Consider the following 26,502-nt stretch of genomic DNA (forward strand, 5'->3'; position numbering starts at 1 on the left):
TTCAACTTCTGCCGCAATATGTTGAAGGTCTTCTATGGGTTTGTGGTGGAAAGAATACTGACATGAGATCTGAAACATAACCCTTAACTGCTGTTGATGAACATGTCAATAATTTACTCTGCTGGGGGCCAGTCATTGTAAATCAGATTCTGATAGAAACAGTGCCTCGGCGCCAGTGTCTCACCAGCTGAGCCTCTTATGACTATAAGACTCAGTAACTCCTTCCTGTAATTAGTATTTACTGTTTTTTTTTTTTTTTTTTGGGGGGGGGGGTAAATTCCAGACTTCCTTTGCTTATGTCGAGGCCCAAATCGGAATCTGGCCCTATCCAAAATCGTTCTGGATAGGGCGGTGTACTATTAATGTGTTTGTGAGGGTTTACGTTATTTTAGTCGTAAACAACATTGCCCCCTGGCGGCCCGCCTCCGGCGTCACGACAGCGCAGAACTCCGCCGTCTCCTAGCGACAGCTCCTCCTTTACGGCTAATGGAACATGGCGGCGAGAGAGAAATCCCCAGACGGTCTGGAGCTCAGCAAGGTAACGATGTGTACGATGTTTCGAGCTCAGCGGGCCCTGACAGTGGGATGTGGGTGTCGGGAACAGAGCGGAGCGGCGGGGTTTGCCAGTGACTTTTCGGTTTGACGCCGCGGGAGAGAGGAAACCGGACTGTGACTGAGCGAGCGGTGTTAGCAGGCTAGCTGCTAGCTCCACAACGAGCGTGAAAACGATCCAAAATGCCCCTGAGGGAGATCCGAGATGTTTACTTTCTCACTCCAGACATGACAGGGACGATCTGACCTCACGGCTTATATCAATACACCCCGCAGTGTTAGAAAACCCGTATTGAATTGGCATATTATTGCACAGATATCTTGACGACCGTTGATTTTTTTTTTTCCTGATGCGATTCGATGCGAGTTGCTCCGAGTTCAGATGAATCGGGGATACATCGGTATTTAGATTTCAAACTTCATCGATTTACGAGCGCTATAGACCTCTGTGGTGTTTACTATGTGAAAGTGAAACTGGGATTTCTGCTGAGCTCCAATTTAGAGAAGTGGCTTGACAGCTTTCGTATTTGGTGTTAGTTCAACTTGTGAGCTTTTTCTTTCTTTTTCTTGAATTGATCTTTATTATTTACGACATTTATATGCTGCGGGCTCCCTGTCCTTTTTTTAATGTTTAGTTTAATTGGAATATGAGTCCAAACTGAAACAATAAAGTTACAGAACGTGAACATAAAAACAAACACTTATATCTTCATCCAAATCCTGGTTGCAGCTGGGGAACTAAATTCACATCAGGTTGCAACAAATCAACCAAAAATCTGTTTGTAAATAAACAAGGTTACATCCAGCAGCAGGTAGAGATATAAACAAGCACACATTATTGCAGCCAAATTCACGTCAGTACATCGAGCAGGACTCGGAGAACAGTTTCACATAACCCCCAACTCTCAGTTCCATATTTTCTCCTTCATTTCTTTCTCCCATCTCTTTTTGACACAGTTGGTAGTTGTCCACCTTCCATTTGAGACCGCTCCAATCTGTTTATTTACACCCTTTAACCAAATCACATCTTTGTATAACACTGATTTCCCTTTCTGTCATTATTGTCAAGCTGTGGCTCACAGTAGTAAACTCTAGCCAGCAGATCGAGTGTTGAAAAAGCAGACAGTCGGAGAACCACTCCATTCAATATAGTAACAACACAGAGCAGCAATAGTGCACATTGAATACATACAGGTACATTAGAAAATGACATATTCATAGCAAAGAAAAGTCTGATTGTTTTCAATTAATTAAAGAAAATATGTAATTGGCAACTGAATCATTTGAATCAATTAATGGCCCTCTTTATTTAGTCTCTGTTGGCCACATGACAGAAGCCAGAAGCACAAAAAACGAGGACAAATGACCAAACAAAGTCAACAACCAACTTCGCTTATCAAACGCTGTTGGTGAAAAGTGCAGATGGACAACATGGAAAAAAACAAAAAAAACCACAGCTGGTGGAAAATAGGGGCAAGAGAAAGAGCACCGTTGTTTTGAACAACAGATATCAAAGAGCAAAGATTGCAGATCATCTTGTTATTTCCTTGACTTGATTTATTGCATTTGTCTATCTAGCTGATATCACACAGCCCTGGTTTACACTGCTTTCCTGTGATGTGGCCTGGATTCAGATTACATTTTTGGGAGTTTGGACCTGGTTAAAATTGGTTTTCTGTTATTGAACTAGATATAAAATTGTATTTTTTTAAAGTTTTATGCTGGTTTCCTGTACGCTGGACTCTGTTTCGATAAATTTTCCAGAGTTTGGACGGGGTTTAAATTGGTAATTGGTGACTGGTTGGGATGTATTTAAAATGGGCTTTCTGTGATTTGCACCAGCTTTTAATTGATATTTTTGGAGTTTGTACAGGTTTTAGACTGGTTTCTTCTAGCTTGGATCGAGGTTTCGATAGTTTTTTTTTTTTTTTTTTTTGACTTTTTACTAGGTCTAAACGTTATACACCCTGAATGACTCACCAGATGGATATTTTTTACAAAGACAAGTTATCTCTCGCACACGTTTTTTCTTTTTAAACGTCTGCTGTGTAAATGTTGAAGCATGCAGTTGTGGTTTCAATGAAATCGCCTAAGGGGAACTGTGGTTGTGAGAGGTGCTTTGTCAAAGCAAAGAGGCAAAACACAACAGTATTTGTTGTTGTGAGGTATGTTCCAAATTTTCATAATTCTCTAAATTGCAAAGATCTTCCAGAAGTGAAACTTTCCTCAGAGTGAGGACGGCTGGTTGTGTTGCTTTGTGTGTCTCAAGAGACTGTGGGACACATTTATATATTAATTACAATTATTTTTCTTAAAGAATCTGTTTGCTGTGACTCTAGTTATATGAGGATAATCTGTTTGTACTCTCATCCTCTTGATGTCTAATACAGGTGTTACATGTTCACAGGAAGTTGCCAAAAGTAGAAAACTATAACAGCTTTTGGTCAAAAGCCTTTTTATTCAGACAGCATTAAGGCAACTTTTCTTGTTTTGATGTATCAACAGAATTCTTCTCTTCTGTGATGATGACTGTTGTTTCCCCATCTCTGCCTGCCCACATGCTGAAGTGTCCTTGGACAAGACACTGAATCCCAAAAACTGTCTGTGTGAATGCAGTGTGAGAGTGAGAGGTTGGTGGTGGTCAGAGGGGGCGGATGGCCGTCTTCTGTCAGTCTGCCCCGGGGCAGCTGTGGTTACATACATAGTTTACCACCATTGAATATGGAGTGAATGAATAATGCAATGTAAAGTGTCTGAGTGTCGAGAAAAGCGCGGTATAAAACCAATGCATTATTATTATTGTTATTATTTCTTATTAAAACGCTGATATGGAAATGCAAACCTTTTCTGGAAACATTGTCATGTATCAGGGAATCGAAACAAGTTTGCATATACTCTTTTTTTTTTACTTTACCTTTAAATTGTGATGCTCTTTTTCAGTCAACATGAAATAATAGTGTCCTTCTTAATAACTATTAGTTATTACTAGTATTGCTAATATGCCGATTATAATACATTGTTCACTTTGTATAAGTCAAAAAGGTTCTTTTATTTTGTCCGTTTAATGTTGGCTGTCAATCACTTTCAAGGCACTTTGTGCCACTTCGTATCTTCTGAAAGACGAGAGAAATTGCGGACTGTTCTGCTTTAATCAAAACATTACAGTTTTTCTTGGAAGATTGAAAGCTGGAGTGTATACTGTGGGTATCCCTGCAGTTTTGTGTCGTCAGTTTGGAAACGGGCGTCGGGGAGTCACTCTCTGCCGTCTGTTTGTTCCTCCAGCAATGGCAGGAGGCTGCCGACAGCCGAGCCGAGATCCTCCGCTACCTGAGGGAGCAGGTGCCCCAGATCTTCTGTCAGAAGAAGGAGTTCAGCCCCCAGGAGGAAGAGGAGCTCCTGCAGAACCGCCTCCTCCACCCTTTGGAGTACTTCCTGTTCGGAGAGGAGCCTCAGAAGGGGCTGGAGAAGCTCCAGCAGGGCAGCACCTCATCCCAGCTCTGTGGACGCGTCTTCAAGTCCGGCGAGACCGTCTACTCCTGCAGGTCTGAACAGACCTTCTGCTCCTCTGCAGTTACCTTATTGTGCTGTTAGCTGAGGTGGAATACGCTTCTTCAGCTTCTTGGGCTGCGCGATGTATTGCAAATTAGTTATAATTACAATGTCATATTATATAACATACACATGGTAAAAGAAGGACTGACCTGCAGCGTTACTGTTTCCATGTCTGTGAACATATTTGGATGTGGATGGAGTCCTACTGCCTGAGATTGAGTCAGTTCATTGCATCAACATTACGTCAGACCTGGTGGAAACAGGACAGAAGTCAAACCGTGACATGTGAACATAAAAAAACAAAAAACCCAGCAAATACAGCCCAGTTCAGCTCAAATAAACACATTTTCGGGCTATGTAGTGAGAAAAGTTTGACCGTGACGGAGTTTTAGTTTAGCTGGCGTGATCAGGTTTCTGGAGTGTTTACGTTGTGCGAGTTAGTGTTTCACTATCAGTTTCACTCTCTAAAGTTATGTTTTGAAAATGTTTGCGCGATGGGAATTGATGGTATTCCATCTAAATAAGTGCAACGTCACAAAGAAAAGAAGTTTTAGTGAATGCCGTCAAATATCGTTCTAAAGAATAGCGCGGAGCAGGAGAGATCACGTCGTTTAAAACTCTGATGTTGTTCATTCTACGACAGGGATTGTGCAATAGACCCCACGTGTGTTTTGTGCATGGACTGCTTCCAGGAGAGTGTGCACAAAGGCCATCGTTACAAGGTTGGTGTCCTCACATTTTTCCAACAAATTCTGTTAATCAGACCATAAACCAACTTCTCATCTCCCATTAAAAATCCCAAAGCCTTCAAAATGTGATGTGCTGTCATTCACTCGCGCCACACTGTCATACTTTCCCACATGCAAAAAAAGGAAACGATGTCCAGCTTAATTATTGTTGTGTGTATCCATCACCCGCCCTGGGTGACATCCAGTGTGTGCGTTTCTTTCCCAGATGCATGCGTCATCGGGCGGCGGCTTCTGTGACTGCGGAGACGTGGAGGCCTGGAAGATCGGGCCTTATTGCTCCAAACACGACCCAGGGGCAGCCACTGCCATGGTAACGGTGAGTTATGTAACCCAGCGGAAAGAGGGACGTGGGAGGAGCGTGCATGTCCCATTCTGTGTCAGTGAACCCCGCGATGCTTATTTTTCCCATCTTAGTCCGGGAAGCTGCTCTCTTGGCTGCAGCTTTGGCTCCGGAAGTAAGACAGAATGGCACTTTGTCGACCTGCATCAGCTCAAAGAGCAGAATCTGGGTTAGGTGATCGTGCGGTTGACTTGAGTGCCAATGCCACGGTGGAAAACATTTGTGGGCGACACTCGCGTTGAGCTAATATTCCTGTTTCAAGGTGCCAAATCTACGTAGCTTCAGCTCCTTTGCAGCACAACTCCGAGTTTGTGGTTTCCTCAGTTTCTGGTATTTTAGAAAGATTGGCAATTTAGGAACAATCCATATTGTACCTTTGAGCTCTGCTGAGCCGTGTGGTGTTTTGATCAGGGTTTCTCTGATTTTTCAGCTGGCCTTTCATTGCTGATCAGTGTTTGTGTTCACCTCTGATAAGATCCCGCAGGCTGTGCGCACACGTGAAGCCCGACAGCTCTCTGCCCTTTTTTTCCATAAGCAGCAGGTGCTTTGATCGACACGGTCCACACTGATCGCAGTGTGCTCAGCCCCCCCCCCCCCCCCCCCCGCCCCCCCCATAACACCGCTCAACAGCCACTCACACGTCACATCGCCGATTTTATGTCACGCTTGTTCATTAGGTGGCAGTAAGTGAGTTGTGCTCCTTTTAGTTATGGGTTATGGGTGTGGAACATGAGGCCCATGGGTCAAAATCAACCTGCACAAGGCTCCAATCCGGCCAAACCACCAAGCAAATTGTAAAAAATTAAAAGAAAACATTATTTTTAAACAAATTCTTAAGAATGGGGGACACAACACAGACCCGAGCTGAAATATCCGTGATAGTCCCATAAAAGCTAACTATCTCGTTGCTATCAAACGAGCCTTAAAGCCGCACTGTCAAGGTGAGTTTGTAAAAGCGTGCAGAATGCAAAAAATACAGACATTTTTTGGACATTTACCCGTATTTTGTATTAGAAGGTTTTGTTAAAATTGACTTTATGTAGTGGTTGTAGTCATTTTCCGTGCAAATTGTTTGGTTTTGGGAAAATATAATTTTCGTTACCAATACTGGAGGAAAAACAACCTTTTAAAGTCTAAATTTAAAGGGTATAACGACAAGTCTGATTGTAAATGCAATGAAATGGTGAAATAATAGCAGAAACAAAGCATTTCCATATGTTTTCCCTTGTTTCAGTATGAATGGGGATGAGTGCATTTTTTTGGGGGCGGGGTGTTAAATATCTTATTACAAAAGCTGAATAAGTTTTAAAAAAATTTATAGAAAATAGCAAAATAGAGTTTTTAATATAATGATGCCTCCTGGTTAAAACTACAGTAAAGTGTCCTGAAATCATGTTTTTTTTCCTGTATTTTGCAGCATTTCACATGTATTTATTTACAAATTCACCCTCGCTGTGTGTCTTTTAATGCTTATGCTGCTTCAATAAAGTCAATAAATGCTGTAACTATATGATCAGGTGATCGTGCTAAGGCCACTCCTCTGCCGACGACATTGCCATCCGCAGGAAGTAAATAAAAACAGCCGCTCATTGTCTGGTCAATAATCCGGTAAATATGTACTGTGGCCTAGGTTTCTTATGTTTAACAACCCTGCACCATATGCTGGATTTACAACACTGGAAAGGCTGCGGGTAGCGAGATAGGTTGACATATACAGTAGCGTTTATAATCAATCATGGCTGTTGTTTTCTTTGATTTTGGGTTTATTCTAAATATTTTCCTGTACTTTTAAATCTTGTGGTTTGAGGCCTCTGGTTGTTTAGACTCTGGTGGATTCCAACAACTGCTCTCACTGAGGGGTGTGATGTGGAGATCCGTGTGTGTGTGTGTGTTTTATTATGGATTGTGTATTAGTTGTCGGACATTTGTATGAAGTATTGTGTTGCTGTGGAATGTTTGCTCTCAGGGGAGCTGGACACATGATGATCCAGGAAGAGAATTTATAATGGAAACTATCTTCAGCTTTTGTGAAGTGAATAATTTATAGATTGTTTTTAGTGTTTCATTCAGGGTTTATTTACTGATGGAGCTGCTGGTATCCACATAAATGTGGGGCCCAGTAGAGATGTAAACATGACACTCCATTATTTAACAGCGTTTGAACCCGAACCAGACCAACTACAAGGAATCATGTTACAATTCTCCTCCACGTGAAATGAAAACTGTAAAAAGAAAACAACCAATTGAGGCACATTGATTCGTTTGTTGTCCATTGTCTGTATAATATACTGTATTTTCGTGCAGGTAATTTTACCATTACCAAGCAGGCATGTTTTTTGTGCCTGTTTTCTTCCACCTGAATACAAAAACAAAATAGATTTTTACTCCAAGGAGAAACATAATTCGATAATGACTTATACCTTATAAATGTCTGGTTCTACAGTGATGTAGTGTGAGATAGAAAGAAAGTTATGGGTTTGAGTCTGGGCCTGTTCTCACTGTCCGTGCATGAGTTCAATGGTCCACCCCCCCCCCCCCCCCCCCCCCCCCCCCCCCCCACCCCCACCCCCACCCAACAGTCCAAAAACAAGCCTTTGAGGTTTAATTGATAACTATTATTTTCCCGAAGATGTAACGGTGAGTGGGTCTGACCAGTCTGGTTGTTCACCTGTTTAAAGTGTCCCCTGCCTTTATCGAATGTGAATAGATAATAACATTTGAAATAAAAAACATACTATATATGATGAAAGACAATCATTATTCTTCATTCTCTGGCTTGCTGTGTTCATAAGAGATAATAAAATGCTGGAGCTTGTTCGGATGAGTTTTAAGTACCTGTTATCATGCTCCTGTTTTCTGCAGTGTGGCTGTTTCTGGCAAAAAAGGATCAATAAGTAATGAGGAATAAATAGGTTCTTCCGTGTCCATAGTAGAAAAGTTAGAGAGCTACTGTGTTGAGGTAATGTCTCATTGGCGTGACACGGGAATCCTCCATTATTGTCCCCGTGCAGGACGAGTGCATCCTGGAGCCGGAGCTCTACAACCGCGCTGAGAAGCTCTTCCGGACCCTGCTGCGCTACGTCACCGACTTCTTGGTTTGGGAGGAAACCTTCGAGCTGTCAGAAGAGCTGCTGCCTCGGTACGGCCCGTCTCTACATATGTGAACACACTCGGTACATAAAGCACTCAACCCGGCTTTGACACTGTATCCCCCCCCCCCCCCCCCCCCCCCCCCGCGCAGGACGAAAGACAACGCGTACTACTGCGTGCTATACAACGACGAGCACCACTCGTACGACCACGTCATCTACACGCTGCAGAGATCTGTTTACTGCGATCAGGCTGAAGCGCAGACGCACACCGCGGTTATCGACAAGGAGGTATTTCCTCTATCCAGCTGCTTTTGTGTGTTCCCCGTTGAATAACCTGTGTAAACAAACCTCAATTGCGTTGTCACCGCGTGTGATTATTGCTCGTTGTGCCCAAGGGTCGGAGGGCAGTGAAGAGAGGAACCCTTCGTTCCTGCCAAGAGGCTAAAGATCTCATCAAGGTAAACACCAGCTTCTGCTTTTACACCTGGTTTAATGGTAATTTCATAATAGAGACTAAATTCACTGCCACTGCCTTTGTAGCGGCGCCTTAACCTATTTACTGTGCTGCTCTGGTGACGACGGCTCGACTGGCCCCGACGCTTGAACTGGGACATCAATGATCAAGGCCCAAAGTGTCATTTGTCCTTGGATATATCAATGTATTGATATCCACAGTCCAACAGTTGCTGCCTAAAATTAGTTCCTAACATTTCCTCATAACCAAAACCCGCCTCCTTGACTCGGGGTACGTCTGAAAAGTCCCGCCTTTCTCGTTATCTATCGACTTTACCGGAACCCTGCGGATGATGTCAAGGGGTTAATGACGGGTGTTGGGACACTTCCTAAAGGAGTTAGTGAAAGGCGATGACGTCGGACCGCACTTTCACTGAGTGACATCATAACAATGCGACGGTGGCGATGGTGGGGAAAAGAACTACAAGTTTCCCAAAATGGACTACACAAAGCGCATTTGGGTTTTAGATGATTTAAAGTTGTTCAGTGCAGATTACTGCTTTGTTTACTCACGTGATCCTTTTTCCAACATTATGAGTTTCCCCGAACGCCTGGATGAGCGGGTCCCTTTAAATTTTGTCGCCGCAAGGAATTGTGGGGCAGCATGAGCTCGTCTCCTTTGCGAAAGGATGCATCGGTGGTTCCTATGCTAAAAAAGGCTCTGAAGGAAGCAACGAGCCTCCTTTCCTTTGTTTAGTTAGAATTCAGACAGTCATTATCATGGACGCCACGCAAAATGCTTCCGGGGTTAAGGAAAAGTCGATAGATAAGGAGATAGGAGGGACATTTTGGCCATACCCATGGTCTAGAAACTGATTGCTCTCAAAGTCCTGGCATCAGTTACCTGGAGGTGTTATAACCGACTTGCATATCCCAAGCTCCCCCTAGTGGAGGAACAGAAGCCTTGCACATAAAGTCAGTTTACAGGCGAACACAGGAACAAAAATAAACAATAAAACATGAAACGGCTCCTACAGCTTTGTTCAGTTTTTCATTTGCGTTTCAAAAGAAAACTTTCGAAAATGATTTCCTTCTGCTGCTTCACAGTCCAACTCGGAGCACATTTCACTTCAGCCGCTGCGTGTGGAGATTCTTCATTATGCTGTGATGGCTCATCAAAGCTTTGTGCTCCGCCTTGGCTCCTGGTTCCAGAAGATCATTGGCTACTCAGGTGCTGCTGCCATTACTAACTTCACACTCACTGGCCACTTTGTTCGCTACACCTTGCCAGTACAGGGTCGGACCTGCTTTTGGTTTAAGAACTGCATAAATCTTTGTGGCATTCATTCAACAAGTTGTTGGAAACATTTCTCAGATTTTGACTCATATTAACATAACATCATATGTTTGCTGCAGATTGAAACGCCCATTATGTGAATATCCAGACATATCACCAGTTGTTTACACCAAAAGACATTTTTTTTAACCCAGAGAACTGATGCTCACTGAAGATTTTCACCTTTTCACACCAGCTTTTCCCCCTTTTGAGAACTCCAGCAGCTCAGCTTCATCCACATGAGTAAATCAACCATGTTTGTTTGATTAGCGCCCAGTAGTTAAACAGGTGTGGTTAATAAATTGGCCAGTGAGTATATTTGTGTATTTGTACATATTTAAATTGTGCTGAGTGGTGTGTGCGCTGTGTGGAGTGCAGTGGGCTTCAGGCAGGCCTTCTGCCAGGTGGCACTGGAGCCGAACCCCGACAGAGATCGGCCGTGTCTCATCAGCAGGCTCATGTTGCACGATGCCAGGATGTTCAAAGGCAAGCCCATTAAACCTTGCCTCTGTCATATCGGAGCTGAGTTTGGCGCACATGTCGCTAACATGAAGAAAACCTTTTTATCTCCTCAAGGAGCTCGCAAGATCGTGCATGAGCTGATTTTCTGCAGCCTGCTGATGGAAACCGAATTCAAGAGACTTTTTGCCATCGAGTTTACGAAGGTAATCAAACATAAATGATTATAATACTTTTGGCATGTGGCTTTTTTTTTCCACCCACTTAATATACTTTCTATCTTAACACTCTCAGCACTACAAGCAGCTGCAGAAGGACTTCATCAGCGATGACCATGAGAGGAGTATATCCATCACGGCCCTGTCTGTTCAGATCTTCACCGTCCCCACACTCGTGAGTTACTCGTAGTGTTTGTACGGTGGAAAGGAAGATGGGTGTGAACCATTTGAATTTACATTAAATCGGATCTGATGTTTTGATCTAATCATTGACAAACTTGCCTGAAGATGAGAAAGAATAGTTCATAATCCTTTGTGAGTGAAAACAGTGATTATTACTTCGCAGTACCCGTAAATACATATATAACGGATTAAATCAAGATATTAGACTAAATAAAGTGTAATTTGTAGTTGAAAAACCTTGTTCCTCCTATCTGTGGATCAGGCAGCTAAAATGATGACCCCCCCCCCCCCCCATGCCTCTTTTATTTGAATCCGGTGCTGCCGCTGTGTCTTATTCGCACAACGAACTGTTACCAGCACTTATTTTCTCAACACAGACTCCTGCGATTTACAATTTAGAAAAATGTGATTCATCAAAGTAGGAGTGCACCGTTACTGCTTGTTTAAAGTACAAATACTAACTTAGCTGCTTCATCATAACTATATCGAAAAATTGACAGTCTGTGATCCATGTGGTTGGTGTTGGTGATTGGCAGTGATCAGCACTCATGAATGATCCGTATCAGAATCGTAAAACCCGATCGAAACATCCATGATATAACCTCTTTCTCAAATAGAAAGATCGATGAGATATAAACAAAAAACATTTTGTACTTATGATTGCAGATTATTAATATACTACAAAGCTATGATGAACTACGGCTACCTTAAAAATGCATTTTTCTTCGTCTTACAGTATTTCTACTGGTCACATCTGCTGGTAGTTTTGTTGACACTGAAAAAGATTTTTTTCTCTCTATTGTCAGGTTTGTTTCAACATTTGGAGTAGTTTGTTTATGTCTGGTTTTAATTTTTGGCTTCAGTAGATGCCATTAATGGCTTTCCCTTTGCATGCAAACAATTTAAAAACTCATTAGGTTGTGTTTGTTTATATACCACAAAAGAGGTCCTCTATGTGTCTCTCATTGAGCCAATAAACATGATTAAATATCGACGAGAACAATTAATTCATCTCTCAACATGAGCCGGCGCCTCCATCTGTGTAGTAGTTAATGCAGCCTCACACGAGAATATGTCATCCGTCGTTTGTCATATTTCCCCCTATAGGCCAGGCAGCTGATCGAGGAGGGCAATGTCATTAAAGTCATCGTGGACACGGTCATGGAACTGCTGTGTGAACATCTGGATGACAACAACCGCTTCTTCTTCCTGGGCTACAACTCAGACGAGTTCTCCCGCATCCAGGTCATCTTCCATGACCTCAGGTGACGAAGAGAGGAAACGCCCTCGACTCAGCAATCCTCCTTCTCTGACAGTTGACTTTTGTCTAACCTGCGACTCTCCCGTCACTCTCAGGTACATTCTGATCAGTAAACCCTCGGTTTGGACTCAGGAGCTGCGGGAGCAGTTTCTAGAGGGTTTCAAAGTCTTTCTTGGGCTTCTGAAATGCATGCAGGTACAAAATAATGCGATCAATGTGAGTTATGTAACTGAGCAAACCAAATGGTAGACGAACCTTTCAAGTGGTCTCTTGTTTTTCTCTCTCAGGGCATGGAGGAGGTGAAGCGGCAGCTCGGCCAGCACATTGCAGTGGAGCCAGAATGGGAAGCCGGCTTCACTCTGCAGATCCAGCTGCGCCACATCCTGGCTATGTTTCAGGACTGGTGTTCGTCTGATGTGAGTTAACTTTCACGAGTACATTTGTCCTTTATTACGCCACTTGTAATTTCAAACTTCAGTGTACAAATGTAGATTTCCGGGACTCGGAGCAGCCAGAGCATGTGTAAATGATGTGCATGGCAGTGCTCAGTTGCTGCTCGTTTCTGGCCCCTCAGGAAGCGATCCTGCTGCTGGCGTTTCAGGAGTGCCACACGGCCCTGATGCAGTGTAACAACCAGCCCTTCCACAGGGAGGCCACCGACTTCTACATGTGCAAGCACATTCTCTACGTCCGTCCGTACAAAGTGTCACAGGAGCCCGTCAGCATACATCTGCCCATTTCCCGGATGTTGGCTGGTAGGAGGACTAATAAGTCAAAGTCACATTAATATTGTTTTGAAAGCTACGACCTTATTACCATGTCTTCTTTGATTTGTAGGTCTGTACGTGCTTCTGTGTTCGACTGGGATGATCGAACGTCTTGATAATCCTGTAAGTACAATGAGAGAAACGGTATTTATTCTTCCCAATGTGATTTATTTTCCTAATGTTTATCTGTGTAGGAGCAACTATGTAGCATAATTCCAGCATTTTCGGCTTGATGTGGATTCATTTCAATTAATCACAAATGATCATTTTTGATTTATATTAATCACATTTCATTTTGCATGAGCAAACCCACTGAAGAAGGAAAGGAATACAAACACATTTATTAAACACCTTAACAGTTCTCGTTAACTAAAAACTCTTTCACAACAAACAGGTGTGCAGTAATCAGGACTGGGCTACAGAAATTGAACTCAGGTGTGATAAACCACGGTGACGTTTTAACAGGAAACAGGCAAACACTTTTTCCACACAGGGCCACGAAGCTTTGGATTTCTTTCTTCCTCATTAATAAAACCCTTCATTTAAAAACTGACAACTTGTGTTGTCTTTGACTAATGTTTGTTAGTCATTTGTTTGATCTGCCAACATTTAAGTGTGGAAAATGTGCAAAAATGTAATAAATCAGGAAGGGGGCGAACACCTTTTCATGCCACAGTACATAAAAAAAATTGTAACTAGAGTAATCACAATGATAGATTACCATATTAAGACGTTTATTTTGACGGCCCTAATTATAGCTAAAGCTGATCTGCTTCGCCCACTTCAGCTAAAACGGCACGAATTTTAATTCCAGAGACAGAAAAATGAAGCTCTTGTGTAAATCTACAAGCAAATGTTTGTTTTGTGCTATGTTTTAGCTACTATCTGAACCAAGTGAGCGTCACTTGCTTTTTTTTCCCCTTATTTGTCTTGCAGGAGAGCTACAACCTGACCCTGCTGGCTGAACTTCCTCTGCGCTGTGTGGTCCTGGCAGCTCAGGTCTCTGCTGAGATGTGGCGAAGAAATGGACTTTCGATGGTCAGCCAGGTAACGTTCGGATCCACAAGGTGTTTGTGTTTGTTCTTGTACAGTATTTATTCGCCCTTTTCACGAGATGCATGTTTCTTTCTCTCCTTCAGGTGTACTATTACACGGATGTGAAATGCAGGGAAGAAATGTACGATAAGGACATTCTCATGCTCCAGGTTGGTGTCAATCAAACGTCAGTCGTGTCTCAGCCTGCTTTGTGAAAACGAAAATGACCCACCCCCTTCGTGTTGTTTTACAGATCGCTGCTTCCAAAATGGAGCCCAACCACTTCCTCATGCTCATCTTGTTGAGATTTGAGCTCTTTGACTACTTTAATGGAAGCTGTTCAAGCAAAGACCAGGTAAAAACTAAGTTAGTCTTTCATGAAGGACTACTATTCAAATGACTTCTGGCATTATTAAAAAAAAAATTCATTTGCAGGATGAGCTGGTGCAGTGGAATCGTTTGACTGAAGAGATGCTTTATCTGCTGATCGTCATTATCGGTACAGTATCAGCCTTTATCAATCAGCTTTTTGAATGATCTAATAATCAGTAGTTTTTAAAATGTAGGATGAGCTTCTCCTGGGGGAGGAGGGGGGTAATCTGTTCTTACCTGACTCTGAAAGTCTCCAACTTCTTGCTTCGTCTGAAGGCGAACGTTACGTCCCCGGAGTCAGTCGGGTGACCAAAGAGGACGTGACGATGAGGGAGGTGATTCACCTGCTGTGCATTGAGCCCATGGCTCATAGTAGCCTGGCCAGAGGCCTGCCAGAGAATGTACGCTTCACAACGCCACGTTTCTAAACTCCTAAATACACTTTCCTGTCACTCAGCAAGGAGGAAACTTTTACACTTCTTCTTTTCTTTTTTCATTATAGGAAAGCCATGAAACAGGCCTCGAGGGCGTAATCACCAAAGTTTCCACTTTCAAGTGAGTAGAAAAGCCACTTCTGGGTTTTTTTTTCTTCACAAATCTTCATTAGAAAACACATTTTCATACATAAAAAAGCTAAAGAACCAAAGTCTCTTGAGAAATACCGTCATGTTACTCTGTTCTTACAGACAGGTTAATACATTGCTCATTGTTTGTAATTCAGTATTTTCTTTTATAATATTAAAAGAAGCGAACTGGAGTCTTCCAGGAGAATTTCCTCCAGATTAGTGAGATGGATGGTGGATTGGTGTGTTTCCAACATATTGAACCAATTCAACACTTGAATCTCATTTTCCCATTTTGCTTTAATATATATATATTTGTGTGTTTGTTGCACGACTTCGGTCCTTCATCAAGTGATACTAGTCTTGTATTTATTTCATTATGTGCATTATTTATCATTTGAATCACATTTAATTCTCTGGAAGAATCCAGCTTGACTTCCTTCCTAAAATAGTTTTAGATACTCGTAAAAACCATGTTTTCGTAAGTTGAAATGTCTGACAGTTTAACCTGTTTCTTTTAGGAAACCAGGAGTGTCGGGACATGGATTATATGAAGTGAAAAAAGAGCGTCTGGTAGAATTCAACCCTTTTTTCTACCATTACTCACGGTCCCAGCACAGCAAGGTAGTTCAGTTTCTTAAAGGAACTTAACGGTTTGGTTTGAGTTCCCTCAAATTAATTGCTTATTTTCGGACTTGTTACAGGCGGAGGAGTCTCAGAAGAAGAGGAGATCTCAGGATGGAAGCGATAAAGGTGACTGTCACTGTCTTCTCTACTGTGTTTGCTCATCAGTAAGCAGCACTGAACTTCTGCTCTTTGTCAGCTCTGCGTCCTCCGCTGCCTCCCGCCTTCTGCCCGGCTTTCTCCAGCATTGTGAATCTCCTCTGCTGTGACATCCTCATCCACGTCCTGAGACACGTCCTGCAGAGAGCAGCGGAGGACCGGCCCACCTGTTGGACAGAAGCCATGATCCAGAGGGTGCGTGTTGTATTGACGGTGTTCTTTGATGGATCCATCCCGATCATTTCTAATGCAACCAGGAAAATCAAACCTCTGTTGAACAGGCCTTGCACCTGATTGGTCAAGCACTGCTGGAGGAGAAAACCCAACTGGAGGACAGCACTGTGGAGGAAGTCACCTTTGATTTCAGCCTGAAGGCGCGCAGTAAGTGGAAGACATTCGATAAATCTATGCATTGCCCTTTTTTTTTTTTTTTTTTTGAGATAATGGTCTTTTTTGCTGTTTCAGTGACGGGTTCAGAACAAGGCAAGTCGGTGTTTCTCCTGCTGTCCAAGATCAAGGCTCTGCCTTCCCTTGAAGCCCAGAAAGACATGATCAAATGGGTCCTGCAGGTGAGCTGCTCTGTTCACTAAACAGACTTGTATGTTTATTTTCTACTGACTCTTATGTTCATGTTTTTCTTGCAGATGTTTGAGATTGTGAAGTGCCTCAGAGAGAAGTCCACCCCAACAGCGTCCATGAACATGGAAACAAATAAGCCGGAAGAGGTAAATCCTCACACTTGAACACCTCCTAACTTGTCCCTCGTGGATACAGACTGATCCAACCAATTTATCTTTTTCTACTCGACCCAGAGCGTTCAGGACAAAGAGAAAGCCGAGCGGAAAAGAAAGGCCGAAGCAGCCAAACTCCACCGACAGAAGATCATGGCTCAGATGTCGGCAATGCAGAAGAACTTCATCGAGTCCAACAAGATGCTGTACGACAACATGCCCGAGAGCGGGACGCAGGGAGAGCCCGCGATGTGTACCGAGAGGTATACCTGTCAGTCTGCTACAGGAACTTGAGAAAAAGTGTTATTTTGGTCGATTTGAAAGGAGTGGTGTTTTGTTTTGTTTTTGCAGTAGCGCCAATGAGCAGAGGGAGCTGTGCATCGCCGTGGGTCCTCACCGGGGCTCCACGCCGGCTGAGAGGGAGGTGCTGACCTGCATCCTGTGTCAGGAGGAGCAGGAGGTGGCGGCTCAGGCTCCGGCGATGGTTCTGACCGCCTGTGTCCAAAGGTCCACGGTGTTGACGCAGTGCAGGGGGAAGATGCCAGCCAGCAAAGCAGATGGTGAGCCTTCAATCCCCGATCGCAACGTCTAATTTGTCCCAGAATTCTGTTCAAAGCTCAACGTCTGACTTGTTTTGTTATGTCCATCCGTTAAAGATCCACTGGCGTTTTATCCTCTCTTCATGCCTCCCGAATTGGCCGTGGGGACGCACACTGGCAGCTGTGGACACGTAATGCACGCCACATGTTGGCAGAAGTAAGTCACAAAGGAGCGCCAGTTAGATTAATGATCATTTTGATGGTACTCGTAATGGTCGTATGCACAATCAGCAGTTTTAACGTTCAGATAATATAAATTCTTTTTTTCTTCCAGATATTTCGAGGCTGTCCAAAACTCGACCAGGAACCGGCTCCATACTGAGCTGATCATCGACCTGGAGAATGGAGAGTACCTGTGTCCCCTCTGCAAGTCTCTGTGCAACACGGTGGTCCCACTCATCCCGCTAGAACCACTGACGTTTAACTAGTAAGTCACTCTGGCAAACCTTAAATCATCCTGTTTATTGTACTGCGGTTAAGAAACTAATCTGAGCTTCTTTTTTTCCCCCCCGTCTGTAGTGAAAATGCAGAAATAATTGGACAGCATTTGACACTGACTCGCTGGATCCAGATCCTGTCAGCCAGGGTTAAAGGACTCAAGTCAGTCACTCAGGATAACGGTGAGAAAGTGTGAATAGCAGAGGGCAAAAATCACAACATTCAGATTTGATTGTGGTAGTATATTTTCAGTATGTTAGAAAATATATAGACTATTATAACATGGTGCTGTTATGTCATTGACAACTCTCTGGCCATGTTTTAAATCATATTAAAAACCAAGATGTATAATAATCGAACATGTCCGAACAACTCCTGAGGGGTTTTCTAATTTCCATTCTGCTTTTCAGCCATGTAGACATAAACAATTCTCCATAATATTGAAGGCTGAGACTTAAGTTGACTTGAGTTTTGCTCAATAAGAATCTCTTGATAAAAGCAGTTCTTATACCGGTAACATGACTTTTAGGAGCCACTGTTGCTCTGCGTCACTTTGTCTTTCCCAGTCTTTGTCTGGACATCATGATTACAACTCAAAATTTTTGAGTTGAGTAAATACAAACTATATTTTCCCATTGACAGCCTTTATGTTCCACTGTGCAACACCAATTTCACGAGATACCAGGCCGAATGCCAGTTCTGCTCGCCAAGGTGCTGGACAAAACAAGGGATGTAATAATAGTCAATGACATGAACATTCTGATCATTTTAGATGTAATAAAGCCAAAAATTGTCAGTTTCATTTGACGGAGGATTTCCCAGTGATTCCCTGAAAGCCGGTCAAGCAGAGCTGAAGGGCCACATGTGGCCCCCGGCCTCATGATGCCCACGTCTGCTGTAGGGCTTTTCTCTGCTTTTCCTGAATTGTGGCTGATTGGTGTACTGCAGCCATCGTGACATTCACTGAAACAAACAGTGGCAGCTCTTGATCCAGTATTGAATATTTGGTTCACTTACTTTTTTCTCCTTTTTTTTTTTAATCATCCCTCCCAGTTGGTCGTTTGTCATATTTTCCGAATGTTGTTACTCGGCAATAAAATATCAACTTGTCTGTCTGACAGAATGCAACTCAGAGAGTGGGAGTGCTGAAGGTCACACTGGGCTGTGTGGAGAAGGCCAACCGGACTTCAGATCCATTCTGAGCTACGGCGTACAAGAACCGTGAGTCAAACTGTTAAAACGAGGTTGGAGGTTCTTTATGTATCTCATGTGGGAGGAAGTTGTGGTGAACATTCAGTTTGACCACAGAGGAACGTTCAACAACCTTATAGGTCACATTTTACTAAGTCGATATGATAAACAAAAAATAATAATGTTGGAAAAACATCATCAGAACTAGACTGAGGGTGTGCGTTTAAGATTCTTTTTAAACAGTAATGAAGTAAATTAGGTTGATTTCAATTGATACGTGGATCAAATATGCTCGGAATGGAAAATCATCCATGAAATCAGTCATTAAGGAGTTTTTGGAAATGGGATCACATGTCTGATGTATGAGCTTGGTGTCACTCCTCCAGGATAACTCGTGTCTCGTTGTTGAAGGACGTCACATGTCTGAGGGCCCGCGTACCTGGCAACGTTTCCAAGTGAAAACACAAAACTTTGGTTTTGCCTGTCTGTTACAAGACGACGGAAAACGGAAATTTTTGAAAGTACAGTAACTGTCTTCATGTGAACGGGCGGAAATGACATTTTCTGGAAATTCTCAAATATTGAACCATTTGCCTACAGAGTGTCATGACTCCCAGTGGCTATTCTCCTGGGACTTGGTGGTTTTCTAATCAACAGTCACCCGGAACAACGATCCGCTTCTGCGTTTTGTTCCCCGTCAGGAGGAAGTTCTCGGACAGCATCGCGGAGATGCTGGTTGTGTGCGCCGTCACGGTTCACCGGGTGGGGCTCAAGACGGCCCCCAACGAGCTGTCCCCCCTCGTGCCCCTCATGGCCTGGGACACATGTGCCTTCACTATTCAGGCCATAGGTACGGCCCGACTCGCCTCGAGGTTTATCCGTCACGTCTTCCTGTCGCAGCTTTTAAAGCACGTTTGCAAATCTTGACAGAAAACATCCTGCAGGAGGAGGACAAGCCGCTGTTTGGTTCCCTACAGAACAGACAGGTACGACGCCGCTCACCAGTAAACAACATAAACGACGAATGTTTGTCTTTGTGACTAACCTGCCTTGATGTCGGCGCTTCAGCTGGCAGGTCTGAAGGCCATAGTTCAGTTTTCAGCGTCACAGAGACTGAAGAGCTCGCAGGGGGTGATCCAAAGGCACTTCACACACTTGCTGGGGGGTACGTAGTCCAACCGAACTGCCCCTGAATGTGTCAGCTGCTTCATTTCTTGTTGTCATGCCTGTGACGTCTCTCTTCAGTGTTGCTGCCCGTCATGAGCAGGAAGAACACGCCGTCTCTTCTGGACGTGGACTTCTTCCATCTTATGGTCGGTCAGACTCAGAATTAATGAAAACAAAAATTGTCCTCTTGAGCAGTGGTTCCCAACCCTTTTCTTGCGGGGAAGAAAATTCAAGAACTTCAACAAACACAGAATCTGTGAAATCCCAATTCTTTGGTATATCCAATAACGATGAGTTCCTTTTCCCCCCCGAGGATGAACTCTTTGGGTTGACACTCCGTCTCGGGTGTTTGGTGGACTGGATCCGCTTCAAATACCCCCCCCCCCCCCCCCGCTGCTTACATTCCAATGCTTAAATGTAAAGGTTTGGTTCCATAAATCAATTCAGGGCAAAATCACTTCTTTTGAAGGACTTAAACAAAAGGGGGAGTCAAACACATTTTAGTTCAGGGCCCACAAACAACCCAGTTTTATCTCAAGTGGGCTGGACTGGTAAAATAGTGCCATAATTACCTTTAAATTTAAACTTTAAAGATTTTCTTTGTTTTGATGCAGAGTTTACTCGATGAGAATGTCGATACTTTTTCAAAATGGACTCAAAGCTTAACACAACGGCAATTTTAGTGAAACCTTCTGGTACGAAATACATTGAAATGCCCAAAAAACACCTATAGCTGTTGCATTATAAATGTTTTTACAAATTCCGCCTGACGGCACGACTTTGAGGCTCGTTTGATAGCAATGAGGGAGCGAGTTGTTTTCATCTCGGTGCCGGTTTTGGCCCACAGGCCTTACGTTTATCACCAATGCCTTAAATGAAGGCATCTCCATTGGGAATCACTGCTCCAGCTGAAGACGTTAAAGCTCAGTGAGATGTAGTTCTAGTGTGTGTGCTGCCTTTGTGTCTTGTCAGGTGGGACTGGTGCTGTCCATCCCTTCACTGTATCAGGAGGAGGCTGTGGACTTGCATCCGTCCGCCGTCAGCTCCGCCTACAACCACCTGCACATTTTACACCTGGTCACCATGGCTCACGTGGTGCAGCTCCTTTTGTCTTCTCCAGGTAAAAACCTTGATGGACGATCTGATTTAAAAGCTCAACGCCCAGAAACTCGCCACTTTGACGGGTAATAAAGTGGGTTTGCACGTGCTGTGTGCAGATTTCCCAGCAGCGGGAGGTGGAGAGGAGACGGAGGAGGCGAGAGCGGCTGCAGAGTTGTACGCGATGGTGTCACAACACACTGGAAGGTACGATGATTGAATCCAGCTTGAATCCCTGATTGAGTCCAGCTCACCAGACTGTCACAGATCAAACACTCACTCACTCATATCTGCAGTTTGAGACACCAGTTAACTTCGAGCACATTGACATGACAAGTTTTAAATGTTCCAGTGTCCAGATAATGTTATTCAGGAGTTAACTAATGCAAAAACTGAATTTCCAGTCTTTTGTAGGTTATTTACTTATTTATTATTTATTACTACTGCCAATAGTTTAATCCATGAAGAATGAATCGGAGAATGTGTGAACCTCTTTTAAAATCACATTAACTTGTGATAAAGGCAAATTGTGTGTGTGTGTGTGTGTGTGTGTGTGTGTGTGTGCGTGTGCGTGTTGACATAGACACATTTCCAGCCGATCTAACAGATGTTGCTGTTGTTTGCTCGTCAGGCTGGTTCCAGAGGTGAGCGGCAGCTCTGTGTCAGAAAGAGTGAAAACGGGAATCCAACCGTTCCTTCGCTGTGCTGTTCTTTTTTTTAATTGCCTTACCGGAGTGCAACCTCCCGAGGAGCTCTCCACCTCTTCTGGTACGTCAAACCATCGAGTGTGTTTGTGTATAAATACAGCTTAAGGTGCTGAAGCTTCCTGTCTGTTGCAGTTACCTCTCACGGACAGACGGAGGCACTATGCAGTTATTTGGCACTTCCCTCCAACCTGTTCCAGCTCTTCCAGGAGCACAGAAACACTGTGACTCCACTGCTGCAGAGGTGCTGCAAATCCTGGAGTCTCCTCTTGTTCTTCACCGTGGAGCTGTAACTGTAACTGTAACTGTAACTGTAACTGTAACTGTAACTGTAACTGTTGTTCCTCCTTCAGGTGGTGTGGGAGCCCCGCTGTAACCAAAGTCCTGAAAGGAAAAACACAAGCTGTCCGGTACAGCTCACACAGTATTTGAATAGTTTATATCTGTTATATATATATATATATATGTATATAAGTATTTGCTCAGCTGCCTTCGCCTGCCTATGAACTTGAGTGACGTCCCATTTTGGAATCTGGAGCTCATCTGAAGAGCATTAGAACATTTCCTATATCTTATGAAATAGTATTTTCAGTTTGTGGTTGACCTGTGAAGGGTTAATAACCCCTCTGGTCCCACAGATACCCCAGGAGAAGGAATCGGTTGATTGATCTCCCCGAGGATTACAGCGTGCTCCTCAATCAAGCCAGCCACTTCCAGTGAGCGGGTGAAACTTTGTCGAATTCGCCGCGTCTCACTCTGCTCGCGGCGCGCCGCCGCCCTGACCCCTCCGCCCTCTGCCCTCAGGTGCCCGAGGTCGGCGGACGACGAGCGGAAGCATCCGACGCTGTGCCTGATCTGTGGCGCGATGCTCTGCTCGCACAGCTCCTGCTGCCTCAGCCAGCTGGACGGCGAGGACGTGGGGGCGTGCACGGCGCACGCCGCCACTTGCGGGGCCGGCGTGGGAATGTTCCTCCGGTCAGTCGCCCGCAGCGCGGAGGAACATTACGTTTAGTTTGTGTCCAATATAAGACGACGTCTAATTCTTGGTCGACAGGATACGAGAGTGTGAGATCGTGCTGATGGCCAGTAAGACTCGGGGAAGCACGTATCCGTCTCCTTACTTGGATGATTATGGAGAGACTGATCCTCACCTGGGGTAAGGACTTATCTGCACTTTGAACACTTCTAATTATAAACCACATTGGATCTTTGTCAAATTACTCACATACAGCTAAATGCTTTACAAGACCGAATATAAACAATAATACCAAAACACACGTCGGATTTTAATTTCATGTGAAAACAGGAAAGTGTGAAGCAGTTCCAATGTACATCCTACACATACAGTGCAACTCTTTCTGAATGTGGTTACTTATTACTGTTGCGATAAATAAGTTGCCTTTGTCGTTTCCCCCCCAACTTTTTTTAATTGGAATATTGGGAAATTATTTCATTTAAAATGACTAAAATGATTGTTATTGGCAGGTATTCCATTATTGGCCATTATTAAATTGTCAGTTTACTAAAGATAGCCCAAAAGGACAAAACAGCTAAGATGGTTGAAGATGTGTGAAAGTAGCTAAAACAGGCAATACTGTCAAAAAAACAAACACCAAAAACAGTTAAAACCTTCCAGGCTAAAACGGCTTAAAATAGAAACTTTAATAAAACGTTAGCAGGTTAACATTGTAAGACAAGGCAAGTTTATTCATAGAGCACCATTGAAACACTGGGCAATTCACAGTGCTTTACAAAGAAATGAAAGAAAAATGTAGAAAAAAATTGTACTTCCTCAAATTTAGAAAATGCAACACAAACCAGATTTTCACAGTTAAAATAAACACAAGTATATAAGCTGTGTTTGCTTTCATTTAAACGGTAACATGTTTTGCAGACCCCCAACCATGTTTACACAACAAAATTATTTGTCCCTTATTTAACGCTAGTAAAAGGATGTGGTCATTATGGATTTCATTGTGGATTCTGTCAACTGTTTCATAAATCAGGCTCCTCTTGGGTTGTTTTTTTTTCTTTCTCTCATGTTGTTTTTTTGGTAGAAGGGGCAATCCACTGCACCTCTGCCCCGAGCGCTACAGGAAGCTGAACCAGCTGTGGCAGCAGCACTGCATCCTGGAGGAGATCGCCCGCAGCCTGGAGGTGGTCAACGTCATGTTCGCCTTCGAGTGGCAGATGTTGTGATGATCGCCCCAGCTGTGCTGACTGACTATTACAGAACACGTGCTCAATACACACACACACACACACACACACACACACACACACACACACACACACACACACACACACACACACACACACACACACACACACCCAACCTTCCCTGCAATCAGCGGAGCCCCCCCACCCCCCCCAGATGAATCCCTGCTGGGGTGCAGAGAGAAAGATGGAGAAGGAGGGAAAAACAAGGGAGGCCGATGGATGATGATTAAAACACAAGTCGCCTTGTTTGGATTTGATTGTGTGCTGTGAGAATGAGTTTCTCCTTCAGTAATGTCACTTTGCAAAGAGACTCGTTCAAATAAAGTCAAACGTAACGGAAGACGTTTCGGTTACTTACTTCGGTCACTTCCTGGATTAGATTGTTCTCAGTGATGCTGTGAATTTGCTGCATTCTCTCTTTCTGCTACAAATGAGGATGTTAAGTTATAGTCGTCTGTGTTTTTAGGGGTCTCACAGGTTCTTTCACACTTTTTTTTTGTTTTACTCCATAACTATGTAAATGGTCCTAATAATTGACCCATAACCTGCCGACCCTTCACTCCTATAATGGCATTTATGTAACAAAACATACAGGATCAACAGTATTTTTAAGTTTTCATTGAAACAGTTTCACTTCCCTGAGAATTTGCCATATTTGTCAAATTATATTGAATTTATCCATATTTATATAGTAAAAAGACATCACTGACCTTCAGAATTATTGATTGAATTCTATATATAAGCATTTCCAGTAAAAAACTATTATAAAGCCACTTTTTTGAGAAGTTACTATGAGGCCAAAGTGTTTCTCCGTTGTATGCCTGTATTGATGAAATCCTGATGGAGGGACCATTCTGGAGTTAATTCACTTTAACACAACTCATTGAAGATGCTGCAGTATTCCTTTAAAAAGATGTACATGAAAGAAAACCGCATATCTTTTTAGTTCATTATTTTTAAGCCATTTTCTTTTTCTTTGTTTGTTGTATGACACTGCTGCAGATTTTCAGCCATGGAAATAAATACAAAAGCCAACAAAGCCTCAGATGGTGTTTCAATTATTTTAAAGATGATTCATCGCTTATGACTGGGATTACATTTAAAAACAGAAGACCTGCACCACCCAGACAAGCTTCTGTATCACCATCTGTGGTGTAAAATGATGGAATAATTTATGTACAGAGATTAAACAATTGTCAAACTTACAAAAATAGAACTATAGATATAAAGAGCTGATTCTGGTGGTTCAGGGATTTGCCATGAGAAAAGGGGCTTGTAAATGGTAAAATGGTAAATGGTCTAGATTTATATAACTAACCACACTGAGTGCAGTCCCAAAGCGCTTCACATATCAGTCATTCACCCATTCACGCTCACATTCACACACCAATGGGACAGAGCTGCCATGCAAGGCGCTAGTCGACCACTGGGAGCAATTTAGGGTTCAGTGTCTTGCCCAAGGACACTTCGACTCATAGACCAGTGTAGACTGGGATCGAACCTCCGACCTCTCACTCCGAAAGACGACCACTCTACCACCTGAGCCACGGTCACGCCCACGGTGTTGCTCTGTCATGGTGGAGGACAAACAATCTGGATAAATCATCACTGTTGTGTTATTTTGGCGCATGATAAGACAATTTTTGATGTAAATTAAGAAAAACAAAAAACAAATTGCTCATTTGGATGACTCTCTCTTTTTATTCATTAGAGACCGAGCATGAAAGGCCAGGACCCTATTGTGTTTTTAGAGATCTTCAACTCTTGATCACTGACTTAAAGAAACAGAGCAGGACTGCAAAGCCACATATTAGTTTAGAATCATGAATTAAAAACAACACAAGGAGCTGAAAAACAAAGGCTTTGTATGTTAAAAGAGACAAACACAGGAAGGTTTAAAATGGTTTATTGTCCCAGCTGAGAGAGTTCTGTTGAAGTGGTGGCAGTGCTGAGGAACATTGACATTCATTGGAGCTTTGATATTCTCCTGCAGGGTCTTCAAAGTGTGGGGCGGAGCTCCCATAGGGGGAGCTCGAGAGCTTCAAGTAGCAAGGTCAAGGGGGATGCCCTTTTCCTCCATGTTTTTTTTTTTTTCCTAATGAATTTTTTTGGTAAAACCTCTAGATATCATATTAAATTTCTCACTTTATGAAGCTGAATTTGTCAGGAGTGTTAATAGAAAGTAAGCTTCAGGACAGAACCATACATATAACATGTATGACCGTTGCAGACGATTTGCAGAAGCTTTTTATCATCTATGGATCCCAAACACTCTTAATGACAACAGCGTGAGAGTTTGGAGAGAAAAGAGTCCTCCTCCCACACTTTGAAAACCTTCAGTCTACACCATCAGTCACACTTTTCTCTTTTTCTGGGCTCATTTGGAATTTAACCAACACAATTAATTACACAATGCTTTCTATCATTGACGCAGCGAGGCATGTCAGGAAAATGTACACTCAGAATCGGAAAACGTTTCTAAATATTCCAGAATCTAATCAAAAATAACTATAAACACTGCAAATTCCTGCTTTTATTCTCCTTGAGGTGGATTTACTAATAAGCACAGATGTAAAGTTAATTTTCTGACCCATTTCATTCATTTGTTTGAACGGAAAGTATCTTATCTATAACTTAAG

General features: G+C 43.1%; 1 protein-coding gene across 2 annotated transcripts; it reads left to right on the forward strand.

The window, feature by feature from the left end:
- Positions 1-493: 493 nt before the first annotated feature.
- ubr1 (ubiquitin protein ligase E3 component n-recognin 1) lies at positions 494-24,891 on the forward strand (the record flags this gene model as incomplete). 2 transcript variants are annotated; one of them, XM_080512538.1, is made up of 47 exons in its annotated part: positions 494-538; positions 3,835-4,094; positions 4,748-4,826; positions 5,059-5,169; positions 8,205-8,332; positions 8,435-8,573; positions 8,681-8,743; positions 9,846-9,969; positions 10,453-10,560; positions 10,651-10,739; positions 10,828-10,926; positions 12,042-12,199; positions 12,291-12,390; positions 12,483-12,611; positions 12,770-12,950; positions 13,033-13,085; positions 13,899-14,009; positions 14,102-14,167; positions 14,251-14,352; positions 14,433-14,496; positions 14,646-14,770; positions 14,872-14,924; positions 15,454-15,556; positions 15,637-15,685; positions 15,756-15,910; positions 15,997-16,096; positions 16,181-16,284; positions 16,360-16,440; positions 16,528-16,709; positions 16,798-17,006; positions 17,103-17,202; positions 17,320-17,472; positions 17,565-17,665; positions 18,605-18,704; positions 19,376-19,524; positions 19,605-19,660; positions 19,743-19,839; positions 19,920-19,987; positions 20,814-20,961; positions 21,059-21,146; positions 21,571-21,707; positions 21,779-21,887; positions 21,997-22,053; positions 22,282-22,359; positions 22,448-22,618; positions 22,698-22,799; positions 23,701-24,891. In XM_080512538.1, 47 exons carry the CDS (start codon positions 494-496, stop codon positions 23,840-23,842), a joined length of 5,226 nt encoding a protein of 1,741 aa, XP_080368664.1. In that variant the 3' UTR covers positions 23,843-24,891. The 2 variants fall into 2 exon arrangements, with proteins under 2 accessions (XP_080368664.1, XP_080368663.1); XM_080512537.1 differs by having other exon boundaries at positions 14,646-14,704.
- Between the last annotated feature and the right edge of the window lie 1,611 nt (positions 24,892-26,502).

This window comes from Blennius ocellaris, assembly GCF_963422515.1.
Source record: "Blennius ocellaris genome assembly, chromosome: 17".
NCBI lineage: Eukaryota > Metazoa > Chordata > Actinopteri > Blenniiformes > Blenniidae > Blennius > Blennius ocellaris.